Source organism: Mirounga angustirostris, unplaced genomic scaffold (genome assembly GCF_029215605.1).
Source record: "Mirounga angustirostris isolate CCGP_5_RB_7025 unplaced genomic scaffold, mMirAng1.0.hap1 SCAF_6, whole genome shotgun sequence".
Lineage (NCBI taxonomy): Eukaryota > Metazoa > Chordata > Mammalia > Carnivora > Phocidae > Mirounga > Mirounga angustirostris.
In genome coordinates, this window is record NW_026991714.1 from 75,174,208 (window position 1) to 75,192,225 (window position 18,018).

The window sequence follows — 18,018 nt, forward strand, 5'->3', positions numbered from 1 at the left end:
ACTATTCTACCCTCAGTGTCCACTGAGACACAATCAGACCCGAGAAAGCATTTGTAGGAACTGAACAGCCAGGATGAATAAATAATGACTCGATAAGCAAACCATAATAAAGAAACTGTACTGCCAAAAGAACTTCATGAAATACTTTCTTTGCTGTTCTCAATTGTCAAGGGATTTACAAAGAATTTCATGTATTCATGGATGACACTCAGTCAAATCCACACACTGCTTTATCTCTAACACCTTTTCTACTTTTGTAGAAACACGCCATATGGAGGGGGAGGAAAGCATGGTAGTTGAGCAAGACCTGCTATGTATATATGCAACCTAATTCTCAACACAAAAATCTGCTGAAACATTTTTCCTATTTCGTGTGGCTTTGACCTCTAGAACTGATGTAAGAAATAAAAACTTAAATGCATAGGATTAAATGAAATGTCAAGACTTTCCATAGAAGTTATCTTAATTTTCTTTTAAGAAAATGGCATGAAATTTGTTCTAAAAGCACATAAACTAAGTATTTTTCCTTTGCAGACTAATTTTTCATTTACTCGAGAGCCTTATCATCAATACTTATGATTATTATTGTTAATCTTCTATTTTTCTTTTTTTTAAGATTTTATTTATTTATTTGACAGAGAGGGACACAGCGAGAGAGGGAACACAAGCAAGGGGAGTGGGAGAGGAAGAAGCAGGCTTCCCACTGAGCAGGGAGCCCAATATGGGGCTCGATCCCAGGATCCTGAGATCATGACCTGAGCCGAAGGCAGACACTTAACCAACTGAGCCACCCAGGCACCCCATAATCCTCTATTTTTCTTATAGATTTGAATTTAGCCATTAATAGCATCCTCTATACTATATTAACCACCCCATCATCTCCTAAGACATAATGTGGACTCTGGGAAGAAATAATTTCATGTAAATTCATATACACACACACAGGCACAAAGTATAAATATCTGTGCATGAATATTTCCAACAGGCTAAGTCAATAAAAATGTCTGCACTGGAAATAGTGGAGCAAATTATTACAAATCTTTAAAAAATGACTTTAATTTAAGGGCATGTACTATCAAGTGGAACATTGGGGACAGCATAAACTATATTAAGAATATTGCTGAAGGTATTAAATATTCTAAAACAGTATGAAATACAACATAACAAAAGAGTAATATAAAATGATGCTCTGTAAACACAAGTCAAATATAAAATGTAACATTGAATTATATCTTTCTAACCATATAAATGAAAAAAAAGTTTGACGATTCAGTGAATGGCTTTCAGTAAAAGTTATCACAATAGGCTATTAATTAAATTCTAATGGAAATGAATGCTCACTCCCTTCTTTCTGCCAGTGGGAAATGAGTGATATTTTTAAAAAGCTTGATCAGTTTTTGAAGGAAAATTTTAAACACATTGGCGTTAATTATAATTGTATGAAAAGTTTTAGCTTTACTCTGTAAATACACCATTGCATATTAGTGAAGTGGAAAACCATCTCTCCTAATACTTGGGCCCCTTCACCAGATGATTCTTCCAATATAGTTTTGCTATTGATCAAAGAACAGAGTAACTTAACTGGCTTTGATAATGAAAAGTATCAAAGTAACTTAAGTGCTCTTGTTAAGTCACACAAGATAGCACACAACAAATAGAAAGTAAATATTCTGTCTTGTTTTAAAAGCACGTCCTTCCATATATTCTTATGAATAATTATCAAGTAGTTTCATTGTACCCAAAAAACAATCAGCATTAGTAAAGTTGGGCAAACAAGGCAAAAAAAAATGGTATTAAGTAAATCATTAATATAGTCAATAATAATTTCTTGAAATTTTAAATATGCATAAAGCATGAATTTTCAGGAATTAATTTTAATACCATCTTAAATCATCAATCATAATTTCATACTCTGTGCACTACTATGAAGCTTTAGCACAAAAATATTTTCATTTTCATCAGAAAGGAGTTTACAGAAGGGCCTAAATATAAAGATCAGACTCAGACTTCAACCTTCCAAAATGACAGGAGTTAAATTCAGATAAAGGATGGGCTATTACAGGGCTGCGTTTCTCAAATGCGGAGTCATGGGAGAATTCCAATAAGGACTTGTGAGACCAATTCCAATGTCCTTGGTCCCTGGGTGGGGTGGGCTGTTGCCATGGCAGCCACATCTCACAGCATCTCCTGCTGGGAAGCAGCTCCTATCTGCCTAGCTCTTTGAGAGCCTGCCAAACTACTGCTTACCGTTCAGGGATTTTTCATTAGAGGAATGGATATTAAAAGCATTACTCTATCCAGCCCCGCCACCCCAAAATTATTCGAGATCTTGTTAAAAGTCTCCGAAGAAATACATCTATGTGATTTTACATTGAGCCCACAACAATTTCAGAAGCCCGTCGAACGTTTAGCATGCAAACTGGCCACCAGTCCCAGGTACTGAGGCCCAAAGTAAGCTTTACCTCATTAGTAGGAAATCAATGTGTTATCACACTATTGCCAAAATGGTACTAATCCATAGTTTCTTTTCATTTTTTTTTCAGCTACACTGTATTCATTTTTAACGTTCATGGGAAATGCATTTTTAAACTTTCAAATTTGGCATTCTCTCAAAATCGCAGAATGGAGAAATGGATATTTTAGCAAAATGAAGCAGCATAGAAATAAAACCTATAACTGTTATGAAGTAATAGTAAGAAAAATATACTTGTACCTTTTTAACATAACCTCTGATTTCCTTTACCAGTTCCAGAGAGACTTTTTGAAAAAAAAAAAAAAAAATGATGGCTCTCCAACTTTTTCTGTCCCAAAAAGAAAAAAGGGGAAAAAAAAAAAAAAAAGAACCAAGGACAGTAATTTTCAAGGATTTTAGCTTTTGGGAGTCTTCGAAAGTAAGAAAAGCCACACTATTGCCCTCCTCAATGTAAAAAATTCAATTCTACCACTAATAATTTGGAAAAAAACTGGAGAGAGCTACAATGGTAGAACCACAATGTGATTATGCTATTTTTTAAAAAATCAAACAAAGACATATGTAAACAGCCTAATGAGTAGTAAGAACATTATCCTTCAAAATATGTCAATTTTTCAAAAAGTGGTATCCTTAAAACATCTTGTTAATTTTTCTTGACTTGTACAACAAATGCCATTACTTTATGATGGTAGGTACACACACACATCTTTATCTGTATTAGCAACAAAGGAAAAAGGTATTGCTCAGCTTAATCTTCTATCCCTATTCATCAAATCCATCACTAAATGATTTTTTATTATTTCCAAATATAAAACGCACCCTCACAGAAAAAAGACACTGTTATCACCAAGCAAATTCAAAAGCATGTGTACTATCCTCTAAGGACAATTTATAAAGAATTCTTAAAATACACTGGGGAAAAATATGAACATAAAAATGAAAATGCATTGCCTTTCCAGTTTCCTGCGTTGAAAAGGACAACTCTCATTTAGATCACAAATGCAGATATACTCCTTGATAGATAATTCCTCATACACCTAACTCAAGCACCTGCCTTCACTGACACACGCATTCACAACATAAACATGGGCACGGAAAACACCACCCTCTAGAATTTCTTACAAAGATACAAAAAGCACAAACCAAGAAGAAGACTGATGTTATTTCACTACACTAAAATTAGTAACTCCTGTTCATCAGATGATACCACAAATGAGTAAAAAGTAAAAGGACAGATTGAGAAAGACATTTGCAATACATGTAAATGACAGGGATTAAAATCTGAAATATGTAAAGTCAACCAATCAACAGAAAAAATGGGCAGAAGACTACAACAGATACTTCACAAAAACACAGAGGGCCCATGAACATAGGAAAAGCTGCTCAGGCTTATTAGTATTCTAGAGCAAAATAACTGGAAATAGTCTAAATATAATCATCAGCAGAAAGGATAAATTGGGTTATACAGCACCATATAAAATTGAGCCAAAAAATTAAGTAATAGAAAAATATGTGCAGTATTATTAGATTTATATATTATAGTACAAAAACATTTAACATCGCATGCTCAGGTGAGTTTTTGAGAGGAAGACTTTGGAGGGCTGGGTTCTCATAAACTAGCTTGTAGGATACTCCTTCACAGACTCACAGATTGAGAATGTCAGAGTTTAGGGAAGGGACAGGAGATGCGTTATGAGTCAGCCACAGGGAATCCCTTCTTCACCCCCACAAACTCTCTCCAAGCAGATGCTCTGTAGTCATTGCTGGAATGCCTCCTGAGATGGGGTTCTTGCCACCACATCAGGCTGCTCACTTCCCTCCTGGAGCATATCATTCAGCAGCAGGTTGATGCCAAAGTCTTCCCTCTAACTTGCATTTCTACTTTGGTCATGCAGATTAATAGAGAATAATTCCCATTTCAAGTGACAGCATTTTCAGTATCTAAAAAAGTACCCTTTCTTCCTAAACTTTCCATCTACTCATGAAACAATGTCATTTAAATATATATGTAATTATACTTCCCGGACTTGGTCAAGTCTATCAAAGGCTCTTTTGAAGCTTGGCACCCCAAAATAAACATGATAACCCACACCATCTAAATATCTCAGACCCTTGTCTTCACCATTGACTCCATAACAGAAATACAGTTTAATAGTTGCATTTCATACCTCCAGATCCACTTGGCTTATGATCACTTCTTATAAACATATGTCTGTTTTGGTTTTCTGTAAGCAGTACATAGGTTTCCTCTTTCACATTAATATTATAAGCTTGGTCCAATGAAAGAACTGCAAAGTAACCTCAAGAGCATTGGTATTTCAACTGTTCTAAAGATAACTTTCAGATTAACATGAAAAACTCACAAGGCCAAAAGGCAACAGCTGATTTTGGAGAATGAAATGGTCTGTTCCTCATGTTAAAATTGCTGGGAGAGCTCATTCAGATGAAAATGCATTCAATTTCCTCATACTCTCAGGTAGTGTTTTGAATGCCAAATGACATGGCCAGGCTCATCATTAATGTTCAATTTTATATAAAATCCCTCTTTGAATGTCAGCTTTTGTACATCATTTAATTATATAAAGACAGTAAAAATGTTTCAGGGGGAGAAAGGAACAGAGCTTGAAGGATCACATTGTGTAAGCTTACTTTGGAATGGTGGCTGGCATGGTGATTCACACCCACACTGAAGAATCAACAGTGTTGGACATCAGCCTAAAGGGTAGACTTGGTATCAACCCACTGAGTGGGGAAGGAAGCAGACAACCCAGTGACTTTGTCTACAGAAGGAAAAAGTGCCATCTCAGGGCAGTAACAACAGAAATGCGAGGCTTGTCCCTGAGTGTTGATGGGAATGGTCAAATATCACTTAGCATCTGTGTACAAAGGCCATATTAAAAGAGCGTGTGTGAGGGGCGCCTGGGTGGCTCAGTTGGTTGGGCGACTGCCTTCGGCTCAGGTCATGATCCTGGAGTCCCGGGATCGAGTCCCGCATCGGGGTCCCTGCTCGACAGGGAGTCTGCTTCTCCCTCTGACCCTCCTGACCCTCCCCCCTCTCATGCTCTCTCTCTCTCAGTCTCTCTCTCTCAAATAAATAAATAAAATCTTTAAAGAGAAAAAAAAAAAGCGTGTGTGAAACCATGAGAGATGATGGACTCTGAAAAACAAACTAAGGGTTCTAGAGGGGAGGGGGGTGGGAGGTTGGGTTAGCCTGGTGATGGGTATTGAGGAGGGCACGTTCTGCATGGAGCACTGGGTGTTATGCACAAACAATGAATCATGGAACACTACATCTAAAACTAATGATGTAATGTATGGGGATTAACATAACAATTAAAAAATTTAAAAAAATAAACAAACTGTGGTACATCCAGAAAAAAAAAAAAAAGAGCATGTGTGATGAGCTTCTTAAAAGGGGGCTGTGAGAAAAACAAAATCAGTGCCATTCATTACAGACAGAAAAAACAGATCCTTTCAGATACACAGCAGAGTTGAGTCCTGTCAGGACAGAGAGGCGGGCCAAGATTAAGCCAAATCTAAAGCTGCACATTGGATTAGGAAGAAGTTACGGGTAAGAGGAGAGGAATGAATGGTCAAAGATCTATGGAGAGGTCAACAAGCAGTTCAGTGTTCAAAGGATGCAGAGAGACCTAAGAGGAATTTATGGGAACATCTGGGTTATTCTCGCTTTGCCCTATTGCCATTCAAGTTCTATATTTTCCTTAAAAATAAACCATTTCTTTTTATTCTATGGTTTCACGCTGTACATCTTTAATGGGCTCCTAAAACTGGGATAATAATACATAACAAATATATACCACCAGGTCCTCTAATGTGCACTTCGAAAGTTAATGTTGCCCCATCATAATGTATGGGAACTCGGGGGCAGATGGTGCAGTTCGCACCTCAACGAACTGGTAGGATGATCTTGGCCAAGTTATTCACCTTGTCCTTGCATCAGGTTCTCCAGCTACTAACATGCAGATAATAGAATACCTACTCCTTAAGGTGGCTATGAAGATTAAAATTTAATACCCATAAAAGGATTAAACAGTCCCTGGCATTTATAAGTACTTAATAAAAGCTATTATCATTAACAAGCAACTCATAAAAAAATTGATGATTTCATTAAAAAGTTTAAGTTAAAATAGCCAATGCTCACAGAACACTCGATAGACGACTTGTGATTTCTTTTTTTTTAGGATATAAAATGTAAGCTATCTGCTTCCACAATGAAACATCACAGGAAATGTGCAAATCAACCACTTTGACGGATACAAATTTGACATTTTTCAATACGAAAATATTTGATTAGATTCACAGAGATGTTTTACTCACATCACCATTGAAACGTACTAAATCAGAACATGTTTTATTTTGAAACACAATAGACTAAAATGTATCTCTATGATAACAAAAGGGAGGGCAAGAGTATAAGGATAGTAACAAATTTTACATCATAATCCAGGCCAATGTCTGTTTAGGAAAATAACCTATATTCAAGTATTTTGTAAGAGTCATTGATATATTTGAAAACATAATTAAAATGTAAATGGAACCTTAGCAACTTAACCTACTTACAGTACTGCCTTAAAAAAACTAATACCAAAGGATTCTGACTCAAACTTAACATTGAAACTTCTCCTAGCCAGCAACTTTAAGTATCTGAAAGTCACACAACTCATTTTGCTTGAAAATATATGATAATATATTTATGCTACCCCCAGATGATTTTCCCCCAGTCATCCTAATTAGTGAAGTCCTTACCGTATGACTCTCCTCTTTTGCTAAAACGATGAGAAATTCTGGCATTTAGGTGTGCAATCCTACTTGGGACACTGCCCAGCTAAAATGAAAACCACTTAAGGCACATGTTAAACAGCATTATACGAAGAAACTTCATTTAGATAAAGAGAGACAGAGAAAATTGGACTGATTTTCCACGTAAACTCCCTGGGTGTTTTTCTGAATGTCAGGATAAAAGCAAGTTTGTGAATGATCCTCCATAGCCTACTCATCCATTGTTGCTATGGAATGCTCTTTATAAATATTAATGTTTGCATGACTGGGTGATGGACATTGGGGAGGGTGTGTGCTCTGGTAAGCGCTGTGAATTGTGCAAGACTGTTGAATCTCAGATCTGTACCTCTGAAACAAATAATGCAATATATGTTAAGAAAAAAAAAAAGAAGAAGAAGAAGGTAGCGGGAGGGGAAGAATGAAGCGGGGGAAATCGGAGGGGTAGACGAACCATGAGAGACGATAGACTCTGAAAAACAAACTGAGGGTTCTAGAGGGGAGGGGGGGGGAGGATGGGCTAGCCTGGTGGTGGGTATTGAGGAGGGCACATTCTGCATGGAGCACTGGGTGTTGTGCACAAACAATGAATCATGGAACACTTCATCTAAAACTAATGATGTAATGTATGGGGATTAACATTAGAATAAAATTAAAAATATATATATTAATGTTTGCAGATGAAAAAGAATCCATCTCTATCAAGAACATGCTATCTAAATTTTGAGAAGATTAAATATGTTGATAAAAAGCTAAACAATGAAACATTTCTTTAATTAAAACATAAAAACTTAAATGATGGGGTTTTTTTTAATTTGAAATTATTTTGACACAAGGATATTAGCACAAGATCAGCCCAAGTTACACTGAACTGGTTAGAATTACAGCTTGGAGACAGATAGGCATCATTTATAAGATTATAGTCATTTTAGTGAGTTTAACTGAAGGCAATCAACAGCATCACTGCAAAATCTGTGACTCTGAATATTGATACACTATTTAAAACCCTGTTTCAAAAAAGATAATTAAGATGACTTGCTGTTTAGTCAATCCAGCAGGAAAAGGAAGATAAATAAAATTTTTCAAAATTAGCTTGAAGCAATAGAGGAAAATTTAGTAATATTTACCTTTACCTCGGGAAGCCCGTCATGGGTATTTCTTCCTTATTTTGTTATAAATATGTTTGTGTGTATGTATGCGCACCAAATTCTTGGTTTTCTTCTCTCATACCCCCTTAACATGTAACATAAAATATATCGACTTTACATCACAGTATTTAAGTATTAGCTTTATAACACAGAGTTTAAATTATGGGATATTACGGAGAAGAGTAAATATTGCCCAAGAACTCTGTACCCTTTTTTGGGGAAATTGTTAGTGGATTTTCAGTTGTACTCAGAATCATCATGTCATAGTAGGCAGAGCTGCAACCTTGCTGCTGTCTTTATTTGGAGATTAAGCATTGTTTAAGGAGATGCACACAGGTGCTGAGTTGACAAGAGGAGGACCTGGGATGGTTAATTTTATGTGTCAACTTGCTAGGCCGCGATATCCAGATATTATTGGTTGAACACTATCCTACATGCTTCTGTGAATGTATTCTTTAGATGAAATTAACATATAAATCAGTACACTCTGAGCAGCAGATTACTTTCATAATACTGGTGGGCCTCATCCAATCAGTTGAAGGCTTAATAGAAAAAAGTCAGACCTCTCCAGAAGAAGAAGGAATTCTGCCAGCAGTCAACTTTCAGATTTGAACCATAGCATCATCAACTCTTCCCTAGATGTCTAGCCTGTTGCCTTTACCATGCAGCTTTTGGATTTGCCTGTGTCCACAATCACATGAGCCAATTCCTTAAAATAAATATCTATCCATCGATACCTATCTATCTATCTATCTATCAGCTCTGTTTCTCTGGAGAACCCTGACTAACACATAGCCCCATAGGTAAGGGCTGGAACTCTATATCCAGATAACTTGGGTTCAGTCCTAATTCTACTATAAATTAGTTGGGAGACACAGGCAAGTTACTTAACCTTATTGGGCCTCTGTCTCCTCATCTATAAAGAAGAATAATAAACATTATCCCTTACCTCATAGGATTGTTTTGAACATTAAATAAATTTTATACATGGAAAGTGTTTATACAAAGCATGCTCAATATGTTGGACCTTGTTGTAAGCACTTAGTAAATATACACTATGATTTCTAAGCTTCTTCTAACATAGCTAGTAAACTAGCAGTTAGTCTTAGAAACCAGAATAGTATGGATAAAGAGATTTTCTTTATAAAAAGTTTGCAAGGTTGTGTGGAAATCTATTTTCGTAAGAGATATTCAAGATAAAGGAAAACAACATACAGGTCCTGGATCTTGAATATCCAGTTCTTGAATGGATTTTCAATAATTAGCATCTGCAAATGGGGAAGTGAGGTGTATCTTCCTTTATGCAACAGGGATGTTCTTACAAACATGACTGACAATAAATTATCTAAAAAATCAACCATGAAACCACTGATAAACTATAATCTAAGAAATGCTTTAAACTTGTTTTTTTAATTGTCAGCACTTCTTAATATCTCTCTCTGTATTTATAGTTTATACTTGGCCTCTGTATATTTCTTGCATTTTTCTCATCTTTTCTGCTTACTACCCACATATACTCTTGCCCTATAATTTCATCTCCTTCCCCTGCAATTGTCTGCCAAGTGAATACTGTTCGTGTTTTTGTTTATAATGTCTCGCTTTTATTCGGAAAAAAGCCTAGCTGAACATTTATTTCCTTTTGGCCTGGGGAAAAACTTCATAATATTGATCCAAAAGCTGAAAACTTATGGAGAAAAAAAAAAAGATCAAAATTATGACTTAAAAGTTGAATGCCTAATATATGTCAAAAAAGATGACAAAGAAAAATTTAAAGGTGAATAACATAGGCAGGCAGCACATTTCTTATATGCTGTCACGTATGTGATAGAAAGAGTAATGCATACTGTTATTTTATAATGTTTTACACTTTACAATAACATTTATTCCAAGAATTTCATATTAACTTCAGAACAATCTTATAAAGACGGTAGAAAGCAGGATTTTTCAACATCAACACTAAGGACAGTTTGGGCAGATAATTCTTTGCTGTGGGCAACAGCCCAGCACAGCAGCATTCCTGGTTTTTAACCATGAGATGCCTGTAGCCACCCCCCATCTATCCCCACTCCCACTGTGACAACCAAAAATGTCTCCAGGTATTGCCAAATGTCCCACAGAGGCACAGATCATCACCAGTTGAGATCTACTGCCAGAAAGGAGTGACAATTGGTAGGACCTTTTGTTTACAAATTAGGTAAAATTCAAAGAAGTTAAGTCACTTGCCCAAATACACCCCTTCTCTTAATGACCTATCAACTTGACAATTCTAGGACACTGCCATGAATGCTTGGGGTAAGACACTAACCACCACCTAGAAACTGATTGTGATGTTTGCGTGGCAACTCTCTGATCTTCTAGGCACTTCGGAACTCACTTTTTCCTCAGCTGATCCAGCCATTACTTCAGGCTTGTGTTTTCTCCCAGAAGGAAAACACGGCATTATAAATTCCAAGTTAGAAATAGACAATATGAAAATTTATCTAGGCATAAAATATATTTGTATGGTGCCTGCCTATAAGCACTTTCTATCTTAATTGGGGCAAGATTTATGAAACAATCCATCACTCTTACTAATTAGGTAGCTCATAGGCCATCCGACCAGTCTGATTTCCTCTTTCACACACATATAAAGCATTGAAAACATTCTTTTTATAGAAGCATGATAGCAAGAAACCTAGCCATACACTGAAAATTAAAGGCAGAGTTGACATTCTGATCATCTGGCCAAAAATACTTTCCAGCTCCTCTGGAAGCTCCGTGAACTTGCTCAACAACCCAATGGTGTGCAGACTTACATAGTGTAATAAACAGTATCTCTTTCTTTCACCCTATCAGCCTTTCTCCATGTCTAAAACAATACTAGATTCTCAGCTTAATATTCTAAACACAAACCCTTCGTACAACTAGTCAACCACTGTATCTGAGTCGTGTTCCACCTCTTTCCAAACTGCCTCTCAACAACAAAAGTAGAGAAAAATGGAACTGTCCCATGTTATACATTACCATCCGTGTGCAGGCTGATAAGATGAAAACGGAATATTTGAATGCCAGAGGATTAGAGTTACAAACCATACCTTCCATGACATACACCAGGGATCCCACATCTCCTTCTTTGATGATGCAACTGTCTTTGCCGTACTCCACTGGGTACATACAATCCACAATCTCCTGGATCTGCGACAGCTCCAGGTTCTTCATAAAGTCATTGTCAAGGATAGCTTCCTTTATGAGATCCTTGGACCTAGGGAAAGAGAGGGAAGATTTATTGGCACAGCAGGCAAGCGTTTTCATAGTCTGAGAAGTTTAGCAGCACCGTACGGTGTTCTGGCACACTACAGTGCATTTTCTTGTTAGGCATCCAATCATTTTCTGAAAGACCTGAGAACAAAGTAATTCCGCGGCCATCGGAAAGGCACTGAGAAATTCTCCTTTTAAACAAAGTATCACTGAATGCACGTGTGACCAACCAAAAACAAGTAAAAGCATATCATACCATTTTGTTTGAGAATGTGTTTTAATCACAAAGACTGTGAGAAAACCAATGGGCAAGCACTTTAAATTGATGTTTGCAATTTAGTTTAAGAATAAATGTGAAAAAGATACAAGAGAATTTTATGGAACAAACACTATTACCGCTATCTCTACATATAATAAAAGAACATCAGGATGTATTGTACTATACACCAGCATGGTAAAAAACAATTTGTTTACTTATTTTTTCTGGCCCTCTTCCACTAGACCTTATGCTCCGTGAGGGTGGTCATTAGTTTTTTCTCTACTCTATGCCAAGGGTCTACTCTAATGCTAGAGTATGGGGGTTCAAGAATAATATTTTGGTTAAAAAAAAAATTATAAGAATTGGATTCCTAATTAGCGGTTTGAAAGAACTGGTAGAAATGTGATAGTTCTTTATCCATACCTTACACATTTTTGAGAAAATCTATTTCTGCAAGTGACTTAAAATGAGGTAACCGGGCAGATAAAACCATTGAACAGGATGTTTTTCAACATGACAGGATTTAGACATGGATGAAACAGGCAGTCAGTGGGAAAGATATTTACAAATTCTATAATTGGGATTCAGTGGTTAACAGCAAAATTTTGCAGAGCTTAAAGATGGTGATAATTTGATTCTCGGGGAGAAGAAGTTCCAAATGACTTCCTAAGGATACAAAAATTAAAGAGAAACCAAGAAACGTCTTGTCAGGAGGAACACAATCAGAGAGCTGTTGGAGATAAGATGAAAGCAAGACCTTAACAACACAGAGTGGAAGCAGCACGTTTGGAATTTTATATTAAGAGTGTTAATTTGACAAGTATCTGACTGTGAGCTGGTCCTTGTCCACCATTTACTTCACAAGTGGTTCTCAAAGAAATGACCTGAGTAGTGAATTCTGACTAAAGCGTTAGCCCTCCCCATTTCCGGGTGCCTTTTCTTCTAGGCCTCAGTCCAACTGGACTATCGCCATCACATGTCATGTTTTGTGATGGTTTTGGTATTTAATAATAAAAAGTTATATATAAAAAATTAAAACAAGTGAAAATTTACCATTATGAAACTATACTTAGAATGGACTGTTACGATGCAATTAAAATTGTTTATGAAGACTATTAACAGCATGGGGGAAATTCTTATACTATTTTTAAGTGAAAAAGCAGAATACAGAATTGTTTTTAGAGGAAGAGAATATTTTATAAGAGAATGTAGAGATGAAAGAGAAATTTAGATAATAAGAAAATTTAGAATAAGAGAAAACCAGGAGGTATCACGTCACGTCTGCTAGGATGGCCATCATCAAAAAGACAAGAGGTAACAAGTGTTAGTGAAGATGTGGACAAGAGGGAAACCTCGTGCACTGTTGGTGGAAATGGAAATTGGTGCAGCCACTGTGGAAAGCAGTAGACAGGTTTCTCAAAAAATTAAAAATAGATCTACCATATGATCCAGAAATTCCACATCTGGGAATATAACCAAAAGAAACAAAAACACTGACTTGAAAAGATAGCTGCATCCCCATGTTCACAGCAGCATTATTTACAATAGCCGAGACAGGGAAACAACCTAAGTGTCCACTGATGGATGGACACGTGGTATGCATGGGCACTCGCGACACACACACACAACGGAATATAATTCCACCCTAAAAGAGGAAATCCTACCATTGATGACAACCTGGATGCACTTTGAAGCCATTATGCTGAGTGAAATAAGTCAGAGAGAGAAAAACAAATAGTGTATGATCTCACTTATATGTGGAATCTAATTTTACAAAGACACACACACACCAAACTCACAGAGCAGAGATGAGATTTGTGGTCACCAGAGGTGGGGAATCAGAAAAGAAGGAATTGGAGGAAGGCTGTCAAAATGCACAGACTCGCAGTTAGAAGGTAAGTAAGTACAGGATTGTGACGCAGAGCATGATGACCGCAGGTAACAGTGCTCTGGGATACAGAGAGAGAATTGTTGGGGAAAAGTTTTCTCTCTTTATTGTATCTATAGGAGATGATGGTTGTTAACTAAAACATACTACAGTCGTCATTTCACAATAAATGTAAACTGGACCACCATGCTGTCTGCCTTAACCTCATAGAACGACACGTGTCAATGATTTCTCAGTAAAACTAGAAACAAATTACCAGCTCGATGGAATTACATGTGAAGACTGGTGCAAACAGAATGTGACTCTCAGTAAAATGGCGGGTGAAGAAGGTGGTAATAGTATTAACTGCAGTAGCAGTAACAAAATGGGTAGTAAGAGAGTATGCAATCATGACCTGAAACAATTTTAGAAGGAAATAAAATGTTGGCATCAGTTGCCTCTGGTGACAGAATTATAGGGCTCCGTCAGTTAAGTGTCTGACTCATGGTTTCAGCTCAGGTTGTGATCTCATGGGTTGTGAGATTGAGCCCCGCATTGGGCTCTGTGCTCAGCATGGGGTCTGCTTGAGATTCTCTTTCTCCCTCTCCCCCTCCCCCCACTTGCGCCCACTCACTCTCTCTCTCTTAAAATAAATAAATAAATAGAACTATATATTTTTTTCTTTCTACTTTTCTCAGTTGATAAAATTTTCTAGAATGGGCATGCTCTTTTATATTGAAAAATCTTTCATCTTAAAGGTAGTTTATAAAAAGCAACTGCTATGAGGAGAAATAAAAAATAATCTCATTTAATTCTCATTTAAATAATGACATATTTAATACAGATTAGCTATTATTGGCATATTCAATATTATTCTTTACAATAGATTCTTGTTCATACGGTCTGTGTTTAAATACTAATGGTAGGAATTTTCACCTAATAAAGAGACAGCCAGTCACTAGGGACTTCAGAATAGACTATTTTAAAAGTGAGACTTTTACTTTAGTCTGGCAGGGCTGCTTAGCTGTTTGTTTGTTTAATTTCAGCTTGCCAAAACTCTATTTCTCCTGAGGTAAAGAGCTGTTTCTCTTGAGTCTTCAACACAAGATGCAGAACTCTGTTCCCATGTATGATTTTCATGAAATTTCCTTTCTTAATTCTCTTCACCATCTCTGACCTCAAGAATGGCAGTAGCACCTTCAAAGTCACTCCTGAGATCTATTGTTCTAGGATCATGTTTCCAAACATCAGGACTTCCTTGATCTTCAGGAACTTAATTTTAATCAAAAGAGTATAAATATCCTCTTGACTAAAAATTCCTTTGTTTTCTTTGCATTGAAGAGCGAGGTCATCATAGGTTCATTTTTTTTTTTAAAGATTTTATGTATTTGTCAGAGAAAGAGAGAGAGAACACAAGCAGGGGAAGCAGCAGTGGGAAAGGAGAAGCAGACTCCCCGCCGAGCAGGGAGCCCGATGCGGGGCTCGATCCCAGGACCCTGGGATCATGACCTAAGCCGAAGGCAGACGCCTAACGACTGAGCCACCCAGGCATCCCAGGTTCATATTTTCTAATATAATAAAGCCTGGATGCTATCAATGCCAGAATCCCAAGTTGTTTAGCTACAGATGGTATCTTATCCCTTGGGAAATATTAATAGTGCTCCATTAAAAATCTAAGCCCTAGAAATGCCACCAGCTTAGAAGTAAAGCCCTCTTGCAAAAAAAAAATAATTCGCTCAGTCCAAGGATGACTGAAGAAAGCTGCTTTCTCTTTTCTCATAAGTAGTACTATTAACTTGTTTCACGAAGACATCAGAAAAGGTGAAAAACAATGCGGTCTAACACAATCTCTTAGAATCATCCAGATTTTCCAAATGCTTACCACAAAGTCAGTGGGGAAGGGGAACTTCAAGAGGCTCTTGCATCTCACATGTCTTTTTAAATGGAGGACATTCAATCTTAAGTCTCTGAAGAAACACATTGGAGGTGTTCATCTATGCATTTGTAGTCACTTTAAAACAAACTGAGAAATACACAACCTACGTCTTATCATTTATCCCTTCACACAAGTCTTGTCCAATAACACGTTTACCTCTGAAACATCACAAATCATCCCATCTCGTGCCCCTGTGTGGTGTAACTCGAAGATGTTCTGGGCGGTGAGAAATACTTAATGCCCTGCCTCTTCATGCAATTTTCCCTTAAGTCCTTTCTCGCGGAGAGCTTGAAATGTTAGGTCAGCTCTCATTAGTCTCCACCTGCTCCAACCTTATAGACTATAATCAATCAGAGCCTCCACCTCACAATCCTGTGAGTCTTTTTCTTCCCCTGAAGAAACAGTTGAAGACACTCACTGTAACTAAAATATGATGGTGCACGTGAGACCTGTGAGCTGTGTTATCATCGGTGTGGGAGCTGGGGAGAGCTGCTATCACAAGTTCCAGAAGGCGGCTATCTCCTCTCAGAGCACATATTTTAACAACATGCTGCATGAATGCGGCAGCCCAACCTGGGGGCTGTAAGAAGCAAATACAAAGATCTTGATTTTTGATCCTTCCTGTCTGCTTCTGTGTATAAACAATCTCTTAAAATTTTTTTCTTCCATGCTCCAAATGTGTGGCTTTCAAAATACAAATACAATAAAAAGAACTTAGTTATTTTGAGCTAGCCCTGTTGATTTGTCATCATCAAGTTGTCAGCCTCTGAAATATTGGCCATATACAATATTGTGCTGGTAAACTGGCTCTCCAGAAGGAAAAAAAAAAAAACAAACCCTGGTTTGTAGCATTTGCCAATTTTTATGGTATAAATACTCCCACCATAGCCAATTTCAAGCTACTAATGTAAAGTCAACCTGCTTGCAAAATTCCTGAAAATTTAACAAGCAGTTCCTATATGAGCCAGTAAGAGTTGGCTCCAGGACATCACTGGAGATAGATTATTTTTCTAACACTCTAAGAATTTAATGTGCCTTAATTTATAAGTGCTGAAACCAACATGACTATCTTTTCCTTCTTTAAAAATGTCATTAGGTGGTACAATATCCCCAGCTAATTTAATGCCAGGATTTCCAGCCATGGGTCTTCCCAATGTTCAAGTTTTAGAAAAAGAACTGGAAAGTCCACATCCCCATTTACTTATTGCAGAGAAAGTTCCTGAATAGGCACAAAGAATATTTGATAGAAACTGTCTTTCTACACAATCTTAGGTAAAAATGGGCAATTCTAGGGAAGTGTAGGGAAACGTACACCCACCTCTCTAACAAGGAAGCCAGCAATTTTCACTATCAGTAAATGGAGCCTCAGTTTTCTCAACATTAACCAAAGGATATTGTACATTGCGGTTACTACAGAGTAGGCTAGCAATAGATATGCAGCACCAGCCTTATTTCAAAGAGTGGGGAAGGTTGTTTCAGGCTGGGGGTTGTGGGTCATGAAGGCATCTCTGAACTAAGGACTACATGACAATAGGATCCAACCATGCAAAGATTGTGGAGAAGAGCATTCTAAGTCGAAGAAAAAACACATACAAAGGGGCAGAGGTTGGAATGAGCTTGATCTGTCCAGAGACTCAAAAGGAGACCTCTGTGGCTAAAGGACAGAGTGAACAAGAAGCAAGGGGACAGGGGAAAGAGACTGCAGGTGGGCAGGGGGAGGGTCTCAGAGTTCCTCGAAGGCTGGGAGAGAGCTTCAGTGTTTTCTAAAGCCTCAGGAACGCAGCCAAGGAGTAGAAGAGGTGTGGTTGACAGCTGACAGATGAGACATAAAAAATAAATAACACAAATGTACTTTAAAATATTACTGAGTTCATGGAGGTTTTCTGCCATGTAGTTCATTGATTAATGGATGCTAAAGCATCCATGGTAATAGGGAGAACCCTTGTCTCATAAATCCTACATTTTCTTGGTTTGTCCAATAACACGTCCAATCACTGACTCTCAGGCAACTTTTGCATATTAGGAAAGAATGAGGTTTCTTCTCTGATTTCAGGCTATCTTCAGAGGCCTAGAATTCTCTCTCCATTGACAGCCTCTCTCCCATGCCAAACACACACCAGGTAATAGCAAATATGACCAAGCGGGCTGTGCCCAGAAACGTGAGAATTAATAACTGGTCCCTCCCTTTGACAAAGACTTCCAGGCACTTAAAAAAATAGCCAAAGCTACTAAATGATTACTAAGAGTGAAAATCAGCCAAAGCAGTTGAAAAAATGTCGTATAAAACTTCTGCAATCAGCT

General features: G+C 37.4%; 1 protein-coding gene across 2 annotated transcripts in view; it reads right to left on the minus strand.

Moving 5' to 3' along the window:
• PRKG1 (protein kinase cGMP-dependent 1) overlaps positions 1 to 18,018 on the minus strand; it is a 1,261,682-nt gene that overhangs the window by 1,075,323 nt on the left and 168,341 nt on the right. For both annotated transcript variants that reach the window (XM_064594539.1, XM_064594538.1), the window contains exon 2: positions 11,493 to 11,659. In XM_064594539.1, coding sequence (XP_064450609.1) covers positions 11,493 to 11,659 — 167 coding nt within the window. The remainder of the gene's footprint in view (positions 1 to 11,492; positions 11,660 to 18,018) is intronic.